An 11,701-nucleotide genomic window follows, 5' to 3' on the forward strand; every position below is an offset into this window, starting at 1 on the left:
TGGGTCCACTGAAGAAGGAAATGGAAAACCACTCTAGTATCTGTGCCAGAAAAATCCTATAGATAGCCATAATCATGGGATCATGAAGAGTTGGACATGACTAAACAACAACAAAAAAAATGGTAGATATTTTTGACATTGCATAATTGACTGAAAGATGGAAAGGATGTAAGATTCCGTGGTGCTTCTCATTTGTTGATTAAGAAAAAGCATTTGAATTGATAAGACAAAATGCTGAATTTCAGGCACTTTTACAATCATAACCCTGTTTGATGGTCTTCTGATGATAAACATCAGGAATGGTATAACTGATGGAGATATATGCTTGTGTGTGTGTGTGTGTGTGTGTGTATGTGCGTATGAGTCAGGCACAGAATCCATGTCAAAGAAGAATTTCTTATGTGTTATGAAGCCCTCCACATGCCTCTCTTTGTGGATAGATGACATGGTTTTGCTTGCATTAGCCCCAAGACATTGCAGAACCTTCTGGTAGGGATATATAATCACATAAAGAAATTTGATCCAGCCATCCTCCCAAGAAAGGCCCCAGGGATAAAGAATATCTATTCCCCAGATTTCAGCCTGCATGTACTCCAGATAGACAATGACCTGGGCTTCTTTCAAGATTTAGCTCAAATACCATCTCCAGAAAAGCCTCTCCTGATTCCGGCAGATAGTAGTGCCTCAAACCTTCCCAGGACCAAATTGTCTTGTTTTTATTTTCAATATATCTACATATCTAGATGTTGTTCTTCCATATAAAATATGATATCCTTGAGGGCTGCCTTTTGCCTCTTTTTGTTTCTACAGAACTTAGCATGATGCCTGGCACATAGTAGGCACTTAAATATTTATTGATTTACTAGAAAATACAAAATACATCTATAGGCCTTAGAAGTTCTATATCTCAGTTGATACACTGAAAGTTGCATTCTCCAAAGCAAGGTTATCTCCATCTGTTCCCTAGGGATTTTGGAGTAGTGGAATTCTTCTCTAAAGCTCTTGGCTCAAGTCCCCATTCTATTACGATCTTCCTAATATCAATCACCAAGAATTAGTGCCTCTGTATCATTTAACATATTAGCATCAGTTGATCTTATAAATTTAATTTAAAACATTTTAATTTCGAGTTTTGAATTCTCTTCCTCTCTCTGGTTCCTCACTCACTGAGAAGGCAAGAAATTTGGTAACCATTATACAAAGGGTGTCATACAAAATATATTTCCACATTGGTTATATTCCGGGGGAGGAAAGCAAGAAAAATAAAGAAAGTGAAAGAAAATATGCTTGAATAAAGTAGAGAGCATTTTTCTTCACGAGTCCTCAGGAATTGTTGTGCATCATTGTAATCAACTGGATTTTTACAAAAGGAGAAGACAAAAGAAGAACAGAAGTACAAACATTTCCTTCCCAACACCCAGGGGCACATTCTTTCCTACATCCCCTTGGTTCCTAAGAAGAGTGGGCTCAAACTTAAAGGAATTCTTAACATCATATTTATTTCGACCAATTTCACTTCCAACTATACCATAACATAGCCGATAGATAAGTTGTTCTCTTTCATCTCCATTTGACCCACTGCTATGCTGGTCTACCCCAGGCATTTTAAGACTTCCCCTGGCAGAAGGGGCAGATGAGAACAATTCGTAACAATGGCCAGGAAGTTGGCAGAAGCAGGCACTTTGGAGAGCTTAGAACTTGGTTAGACGTGGAAGAAGCCAACAGCATCCACTACATCCCAACCCATCACCAATGTTCCTGACTTTTTTCTTGCCACTGGACTTTGATGACTGGAAGAGAGAGTGAAGCTGAATACTTTGTGCAACTCTGCTTCACTTAGATCCAATTTGTGTGAGAGTCACAAGACGTCACTCAATGTTGTCATTTTGATTCTCTTCAACACTAAGGACAACAACCCTGGGCCAAAAAGATTTCTGGAGGCTTCAGTCCTCTTTGGACTTAACTACCTACAACCTCTGGTGTAAACTCTTGCAACTGAATCACTGGCGGCTTCTCTAACCTTTGGAAGCTGCTCAGGTCACAACCTCATATGTTCTGTCTCTAATATTCCACCTATGAAAAGAAAAGAGAGAGAGAGAGAGAGAGAGAGAGAGAGAGAGAGAGAGAGAGAGAGAGAGAGAGAGAGAGAGAGAAAGAAAGAGAGAGAGAGAGAGAGAGAGAGAGAACAAAGTGCTTATGGCTTTATGTCCATTTGAGCATGGAAAGCAGGTTCTCTGGGGCTCATTCTTTCTCTCCCCACCCTGAAGCTTACAAAGGTCTTTGCTTTTCTTGTTCACATTTAGCAAGGGGAAAAAAAGAAAGGCTCCCTTTGGCTAGTTAGTGCCTATTGAATGCAGGCCTCATTCTAGCTCAACTGCCAAGCAGAAGTCTATTTCTTTAACATATGATTAGTGAAGCAGAATCATGGAATACTTGTGCTCCATTCCACATCATCAGGCATTTCTAGAAAAAGGTTCCCTGGGTCTCCCTATGAAGATAGGAAGCAGCAAAAACCATTTGTCCACATTTTGAGGTTGGGACTCTTATTGGCTAAATTCCCTCTTAACAATTTCCCTCCTCTTTAAAAATTTACTGAGCTCAGTAAATTGCCCAAAGTACATTTCGAACACATTTGTCTGTCAGCCCCAAACAGCATAGTTTTCTGTGCCCCAGGGAAGACACAAGTATTGTCTCCCCAGTTCTATACAGGTGTCCATATGGCATAGACAGATCTTCTACAATGCCACCAGTAGTAGTAGATGTCACAAATGCCTCAGAAAATTATGCATATTCATCAAACAAGGCTATTTTGCAAAGTTTGACAGAAATTACTGATTGTTTAGCACTTGACAAAGTCCCTCCTTGAAGTTTGAAGTGGCCTTCCTTACTCCAGAGACAATAAGGGAATGTGAGACACCCTCAGTAGGCTGGGGTTAGAGGGCTTTGAACTGAATACTAAGGAGGGGGCAGCTAGGTGGTTCAGTGGATGGAGAGCCAGGCTTGGAGGGAGGAGGATCTGGGTTCAAATGTGGCCTCAGGTACTTCCAAGTCTGTGACCCTGGACAAGTCACTTAACCCTAATTGCCTAGCCCTTATTGCTCTTCTGCCTTAAAACTGATTCAAAGACAGAAGGTAAGGGTTTAAGAAACAAAACCAAACACTAAGGAGTTTAGACAAGTGGGAACATGGCATGATCATGGGAACATTGATTTAAAGCTGAAAGAGACCTTAGTAATCATCTAGCCCAATCTCTTCCTTTCCTTCCTCTCTCCCCAACCCCCGGTTTTATAGATGAGGAAACTGAGACCCAAAGAGATTACATGATCCATTTGGGGCCATATAGACACAAAGTGGCCAAGCTAAGATTTGAACCCATATCTTCTGATTCTTCAGGAAAAGCCTTTTTCCTTTGACAAGGGAAAATATTATGATGAAAAGTTTCTTTTCTTGTTTTTAATCTTTCTCTGTTCGCTTTTTCATACTTCCAAAAGAAAAGGAAATCTATCCTCTTATCTCTGAAGGAAAGAAACCTTGTGCCTAAAGAGCTTCACAGACTATGTCAGGTGCTCTCTCCTAGCAGGGATTAGGGACCCGGAATGCACTAGAAGTCACCACCATCCTCCCCACCCTCACCCTTTGCTGAAAAACCAAACTGTCCTGGAGGAAACTCTTCCATGATGCCCTCCGTGCATAACTGGAGGCTGGACAAAAGTTTTTCATGTCTTTTTCTACACAGGGCACACCAGCATTTCTGCAGGGGTCACTGCACCAGAGAGATCCAGGCGGATTTCCTCTGGGTCTCTATACCAAATGACATTTCTCCCAGTGTAGTCTTGCTGTTGCTGGGGTAATGGAGACAGAATTCAAGATTTACCAACAATGGGACAAAGGAGTTTGGCCTCAAGATAACAAGATCAGATAAGCCCCAGTAAATATAAGGTTCCTAAAAAGGAGGAGGTGAAGCTTCTTAGGCTGAGCTTGGAAGGGAGTTAGGGAAGAGGAACTACTGGATAGAAGCCCCTAAATTAGTGAAAAAGGGCAAGGCCTGTCATAGGTTGTACTACAAAGAAGTGAGGAGGGAGAGAAGGGAGGAAGCCTGACTTGAGCTGGGCTGGGGTTAGAGGGCTTTGAATACAAACTAAAGATTTTCATGGTAGGAATATAAATTTAGAGCAGGAAGAGAACTTAGTGAACACCTATCCAGCTTTCCTCCAACTCCTTATTTTATAGGTGAGGAAACTGAGACCTCAAAAAGATTAAATAACAACCTCAAAGTCATACAGGCACAAGGGAGTCAGGCCAATATTGGAACTCACTTTTCTAATTCTTCACTATATGCTTTTGGCCTTTGACAGGGAAAAATAATAGGATGAAAATAAGCTTTTTAAGAAGATAGGTTTTTCCCTTGCTAGCTTCTTCAATTTTTTTTCCAGTTAGATGGAAATAAACATTTCTCCTACCCTCCACCTCCTGCAATGGCCTCTACTTTTCTTGGGAGTCTGGCAGCAAATATAATATTTCAGTTTTCCTGCTAGACCTGATCTGGAGTGTCTTAGCACTCTGGGTAATATGATGTATAGATAGATGTAGATATAGATATAGATATATGTCCATAGATACATATCTATGGATTTGTAACATAGATGCATATATTTGTATCTATGCATATATATATGTACTTATTTACGTTGTCTCAAAAGTTAATGCAGTTTTAAGCTACAGAAGCTGCACCAAGATTTATCAGACTAAAAATTTCACTAAGATTTATGGGACAGCCTGTATAATGGACTGGAGAGCCTAGAGGTAGGGAAATTCCTTGTCTATTCCAGTATGAAAGTATTGTGGTGTAGGGGAAAGAGGTTTGCTTGAAAGTCAAGCTTCTCAAATTCTGTCCTTACCTCTATTTTTTTTATTTTTTTTTTATTTTTTAGACATTTATTAATATTCGTTTTTAATCTGTTTACATACTTTATGCCCCTTCTTTCCCCTTCACCCCCCGCTCTCCCCCCACCCATGGCCAACACACATTTCCACTGGTTGTAACATGTGTCCTTGTTCAGGGTCTATTTCCCATTCATGTCCGCCTCAGCCCATGCATTCAAGCAATTGTTTATCTTATATGTTTCCTCTCCTGCAGTCCTTCCTCTGAATGTGGGTAGCATCTTTACCATAAATCCCTCAGAGGTGTCCTGTGTCATTGCAGTGCTGCTGGTACAGGAGCCCATTACATTTGATTTTACCATAGTATATCAGTCTCTGTGTACAGAGTTCTTCTGGCTCTGCTCCTTTCGCTCTGCATCACTTCCTGGAGGTCTCTCCAATTTGCTTGGAATTCCTCCAGTTTATTATTCCTTTTAGCACAATAGTATTCCATCACCCGCATATACCATGTCCTTACCTCTATTTTGAACAAGCTGACTGACCTTGAACAAGTCTTCTTGTATCCATCAGTTCTGGCTTTCTCCTTTATAAAATGGAGGTCTTGACCTCCATAATACTTATAATCTCTTCTAGGTCTTCATACACCCAAGTGCCTTCAGGCTGTAGAATTCTAGACTTTCCCACCCAGAGTTACTTTTTGTTTTTGTTTTTGTTTTCAATTTGTCTTTTTTCACTCTAGCAATTTAGGCCAATGGGGTTTCTTCACAATCAGGAATTAAGAATGGTTTGGGTGTGGAATTGGAAACTTAGTCGGTTCTTAAGATCCCATTCTGCCTCATCTGTCCCCTCTAGCCCCACACACTTACGTATGTGTACTCCTACTTGGGCTTTAATTCCCAAAGCTCTAGAGTTTCAAGGAAGACCATAAACCACAGCCTTTCCAACCATTCCAAAGAAAACCAGGTCCCCAACTTAACACCCCCCCCTCCCCACATATACCCACAAACCACAAACTGTAGAGGATTGAACAAGAACACTTTGTCATGCTAAGGAATGCCTTTGCAAGTCAAAAGGCTGGTTTTCCCTTTTCTGGGATAGAGTTGGGAAATGAGTCTTCCCATCCCTAGTGGCTGGGTGACAGCATCTTGAACTGCATATGAAAAGGGGTGTTAGTGAGCAGGTCAGAAGGGAAAGCAGAAGCCAAAGACTAGATTACTAAACTGTTTTACCCCTAGGAGCTCAGGGAAGCTCTCAGTCTCTTTCTCTGCCTTCTCCATCTACCCCATAAGGGGTCAATGAGCAACAAGGAGAAAACAACGACCCCATCAATACTATTAGAGATGGGAGAATTAATAAGAAATTTTAAGAGAAAATAAACTCTGGAACTAACTGAGGAGGCTCTATGCCTGCCTTTTACACAAGCAGGACCACTACTCTCCAGTGCAAATTATCTCCTCCTCTTCCTCAAGCCCAAACAGACAGGCCAAGGTCTCCTTCTCTCCAGGGAAAGGGATGAAGGACTTTTCTTTACCAAGAAGAATGAGTCGAGTTCAAAGGGGGTCACTGGGAGGAGAGGAAGATAGGCAGAACTTCCCCTTCTGACCTCTTGGTCTCCTTTTCTTTTAAAATACATTTTATTGATGCATTTTGGTCTTTTCATCACTGTCATTTCTAGGGGGAGGGAGGAACTCCTCCCCTTTCTAGATCAAACTCTCCCTTGGGGCAAAGAAACTATTGAGCAAAATCATCAGATGTGGTGACTACCTTCAGCAATGTACACAACATTCTAACCCAGTAGTTTCTCTTCAATGTTATAGGGAAAGAGGTGTAGGCATCATCTTCTGTTTTCTGGGATCTTTACTGGTTTTCCAGTTGTATTACTCAGAGTCCACTTCCTTTTAGTGAGATTTTCATTGGCATAGTTGCTGTCATTTTCTATACTGTGGTTTTGGCTCTATTTATTTGGTTGGGCATACATTCAATGAAACAATTATAAAGTAACAAACCCACAGATTTAGAGCTAGAAGAGAACTTAGAGTGAAGAAAGCCCTGGAGTCAGGAAGACCTGAGTTCAAATCTAGTTCTCAGATACTTATTACCTATGTGACCCTGGGCAAGTCACTTAACTACTGCTTGCCTGAGGTCCCTCATTTTTAAATGGGCTTAATAAAAGTAACTACTGCCAGGGTTGTTGTGAGGACCAAATGAGATATTATTTGGTAAGCACTTTGCAAACCTTAAAACTTTTTCTTAGTGCTAGCTGTAAGTATTATTGTTAAATCTAACCTCCTGAATTTACAGAGAAGAAAAATCAATAAGCATTTATTAATTTCCCACTATGTGCCAGATACTGTCACTCTGCTACAGCTGGGGACACAAAGACAAAAAAAAATGGTTGGTGCCTTCAAAGAACTTTACATTCTTTCAGCCTATCTTTTCTGAATTCCTTATCCTCGTAATTTCCGATTGTCCAGCAACATGCTATTACATTCATAGATGACAGCTTTTTCAATCCTTCTCCAATCAATGGGCACCTACTTTATTTTTCAGTTCTCTAATAACATGAAGAATACCATTATGAATATTTTTGTTTTACCTCTTGGTTTCATTTCCAATGTATTGTCTTTAGGACAAAATGGTGTGGTGAGTGGGGGGTGAGGTGTAAAGATCTCACTGTCCCCACTCAGAGCACAGAATGTGATATACAGACACATTGGAGTTTTATTGTTCTGGGACATTATAGCGGATCAACTTGTTAAAAATGACCCAACAGGAAGGGGTAAGGGTGGGGGGAGAGAGGGGGAGAAACCACTAATGAATTTGAATAATGATGGGATGTGATAGAATGAATCCCTGACACAGAAGTGATGGATGGAGAGAAATCAGAATTTCTTTTGTTTCCTGGCCCAGAGTTAATCTGGAAGAGACCGATTAATGTGATTGATTGCATCCAAGGAACAAGATGGATGGGTAGAAGAGATATTGCCTTGGAAGCTAAGGCAAGGGAAATGTGAATTTTCTAATTTTCTTGGAAGTTTTACAGACAGTTTAGGGATTTCTCCTGGTCTCTGGATTCATTTTTTTTAAACAGTTGGGTTCCCCTCAGATGGCTCTTTGTAGGGTGGTGGAGATGGTGATGGTGATGAATAATCAATCCCCCAAATAGTCCCTTTGAGGGAGAAGACAGGTGAGAAATTGTCTGCTTAGAACATGAACTAGTTCATTGCTCAAAGAAGAGTATTAAAGAACTAAAACAGAAAATTTAGCAAGTGGAGCTCAATTACCCATTAAGCATTTATTGACAATCTGGTGCTGATTGTTTGAGGTGATGGCTTGTTGGCATCTAAGAGTTGACATCTGAGGATGGAGTCCTCAGGAGGTCACCTCCAATTAGAATATATCCCATTTCCTTCAAAAGCATTCTTCCTCTTTGTCAGGCTGGGCCTCAGTTTTCTCATCAGTGAAATGGACGATGCTACAGAAACTATTATTTCCAGTTTCCCACTCAACTTTGTGGATCACTAGGAAACAGAACCAGAAGCTGAGGGTTTGGGGAGGAGTTTCCAGTGTTGCTTAGTGGTCCAAGAATGGTCCAGAAAGAAATATGCTACCCCCTCATCCTCATTCTCTAAGAATTCATTATTATTTAGTTTAATTCAATGAACCAAGATTCAATGCCTAAATGCAAACTACTTTGCTAGGGCTGGGAATATACTAAAAAAATACTCTAGAACTCGTCTTCTTTCAGTAAGAAATTACTTTCTACTAGAGCTAAACAGCATGTGCACAACATAAGAACATTTTATTATAAATTATTGTTGTTACTCATGTGCACATGATGTTTTGTCCTTATATGTTACTTATAGGTTTTACAAGGAGTATGTATTATACATTTTTTAATTTTAATTGTGTATATGTTGTTCTGTTCTTGTATGTTAGTTGTGAACATGCTGTTTCATCCTTATATGTTACTTGTATGAAGGGAAATTTAAACTGCTGAGCTTTTTTTGTTTTTTTATATTATTGCCCCACTTCTTAATACATTTCCACATTTAGGTGGGAATTAGCATTTTCCCACTCCCATTCCACCCTTTCCTCTATTCTATAGTAATATGGAATAAATACTATGTTCCCATTTTCCTGCTAGATCTGATCCATGCAATGTCTCAGAATCCTCCGTTCTCCCAGGATTCTGTGTTTGACACTAAAATGTATCATGCCAGTTCTATGCTGATCCTTTTAGTTGCCTTTTTCTTTCCCCTTAAGAAGTCAATTTGGATTGATTGTACTTTCACTGGGAGAGGGGCACTTTTGAGGCATTTCCTGAACTTGCTAATGAATGTCTCACTCATCCACCTAATATTTATTGAATTACTGCTATAAGTTATGAGGATCCTTACTTAGACCCTAAGGTCTACCTAAGGAGGAGAGACTCCAATCAGTAGAGAGTGATCACACCACCAGAAGCCATTCTTTTCAGGAAAAAGTCTCTCTTCTTTCCCCTCCCAGTGATCCAAGAATAGAGAAAGGCAGGGAAGCTAAAAAAGAGAAATGTTGAATCCACAGCCATCAGAATCTTCCTACCTGACACCCAAGAGCCAAACTTGTACACTGGAGCCCTTAGAAGGTCAAACATGCTTCAGGTTCAAAAGGCTTCTGTGTGAGCCTACCTCTATGGTCCTTTCCAGTTCTATATCTATGATCCTCACCAATGGGAACAGATTTCACCCCCTTCTATTGAGTCCTTCTTTTTGCTTCTTGTTAGCCAGAGGCATCAGTTTTAACATCTGGATGAAATGGGTGTTATTGTAAGAGACTCCTGTCTCCACTTTCCCCCAATGTCCATTTGAATCACAGGGAAACAGAGGCAGGGTTGCCCTTGCTGTCTCTGCTCATAAAGCTTTCAAAGGAAGTGGGGAAAAATCTGTCTGAATTTATTTACTTAAAATCATTTATTAGAAAACAAGGTCTGACATTTCCATCTGGAGAAAGAACAAGAGAGAAAGGGTGCCCAGCACCCCAAGAAATAGGCTGATCCTAGAAGGTATCCTAGATGGGAGAGCACTGGGGTGCACTGTGGCCACCAATTCTCCATCTGTGGACCAGTGATACTGCCAGGGGCTAGGATAACCCAGATGAGCGATGGATTGGGCTTGGGTTGAGCTGTTTGGTCCACTTCTGCCTTGCTCCACCTTTCATACCACCCTCTCAAGGATTGTTTGTGTAGAGGCACCTTTCTCAACTTAAAGTGCAAGTTCCCATTAACAAAATAAAATCCCCCAAAGATAGAAAACTTCCCTCCCAACATTGTTCTTGGTCTCAGCACTCTATGTAATCTTTGTGACTATTTAGGTGACAAGTCCAGGGTGGCTTCAGTGGTCAGTATAGTACCCCCTTCCCCTTGCATCCCTGAGCTCTTAGGACACAGTACAGAGGGGCCCCCGGGCCTTGGGCAAATTGCCCCTTAGGAAGTCTGCTTGGATCTTCACCTTATCCAGAGCTTCATGACTAAAGGGGCAGAGACAAGGGGGCAGCCATCATGTGGTATATAGCAAGTGGAGAATTTTGTCCAAGGGACACTTAGTCTAACAACAAGGTAGGATGTGATCTGGATCAGGGTGTCCGGACCACTGGGAATTTGACCCTGGCCCATGGCCCTAATAAAGGAAATCTCTCTGGCTCTACAAAGAGAGAGATTTCCCTACTACTAAGATTTCAAGGGTTCATTAGGAGGTGGCTCCTTTGCAGGAAGACAGACCTTGACCATAACTTTCTTCCTTGGATGAACTATCCCTGAATCCTGACCTTTGATCTCTGCCCTGGCTACCATCATCTACCTGTCCTCTTCTCCAAGGACATTCCCATTCCTCTTTGGGTTCTCAGATCCCACTATGGTGGGGAAAGAGAGTTTAGCTGGCACTGGAACTGCCCTTGGCCCGAACTCGAGAGCTGCCTGGAGCCCTGGTGCAGTAGTACTTGGTCACTACTTGCCAGCACTAGTCACACCTAACTGTGCAACACCACTGAAACTTGCAATTGCAGCTGTTGACAGCCTCTGTCCTCCTCTCTTCCACTCCAAGTCCACAGTCCATACACAGGCGCCCACAGTTGCGCCGCTCCCACTGGGACAGATTGCGACCACTCTGCAAGCACTCCCGGCCCTCAGTCCCGTAGATGCCCAGGCTGGAGTTACGGATACAGTAGTCCGGGGACTCCTCCAGGAAAATCAGCTCGGCCTCGACATTGGGATGGAAGGCCTCTGCTGGGGCCCACCGGCTCTCAGCACTGTTCCCAGCCCGGAACTGCTGCTTATCCATCTCTATCTTCAAGGCCTGGTTGTACTTGGCCTTCAGGTAATCCCCCATCTCACGAAAGTCAGCTAGCTGCAGCCAACAAGTCTGGATGCTACAACTACCTGAGATGCCATGACATTTACAGGTCCTCTTCATGGTAGCCCTTACAGCCTAATTAGAGAATAGCTCTGGTTAGAGGGAGACCTAGGGAGGGAGCTTAAACTAAGGAACTCTCTAGAATGAATAAATCTCACCAGAAGTCAAGAAACTTGGGACTCTAGGGGCAGTTCAGTCAATAGAGAGCCAGGCCTGGAGAAGGGAGGTCCTGGATTCAAATATGACCTCAGACACTTCCTAGACGGGTGATCCTGGGCAAACCACTTAACCCCAATTGCCTAATCCTTGCCACTCTTCTGCCTTGGAACTTAGCATCAGTTCTCAGACAGAAGGTAAGGAAAGAAAGAAAGAAAGAAAGAAAGAAAGAAAGAAAGAAAGAAAGAAAGAAAGAAAGAAAGAAAGAAAGAAAG

General features: G+C 41.8%; 1 protein-coding gene across 1 annotated transcript in view; it reads right to left on the minus strand.

The window, feature by feature from the left end:
* Positions 1 to 10,877: 10,877 nt before the first annotated feature.
* The window catches only part of WNT8A (Wnt family member 8A), a 7,407-nt gene continuing 6,583 nt past the window's right edge, over positions 10,878 to 11,701 (minus strand). Inside the window, exon 6 of the mRNA XM_044661861.1 lies at positions 10,878 to 11,345. Coding sequence (XP_044517796.1) covers positions 10,878 to 11,345 — 468 coding nt within the window. The remainder of the gene's footprint in view (positions 11,346 to 11,701) is intronic.

This window comes from Gracilinanus agilis, chromosome 2 (assembly GCF_016433145.1).
Source record: "Gracilinanus agilis isolate LMUSP501 chromosome 2, AgileGrace, whole genome shotgun sequence".
In the NCBI taxonomy this organism is placed as follows: domain Eukaryota; kingdom Metazoa; phylum Chordata; class Mammalia; order Didelphimorphia; family Didelphidae; genus Gracilinanus; species Gracilinanus agilis.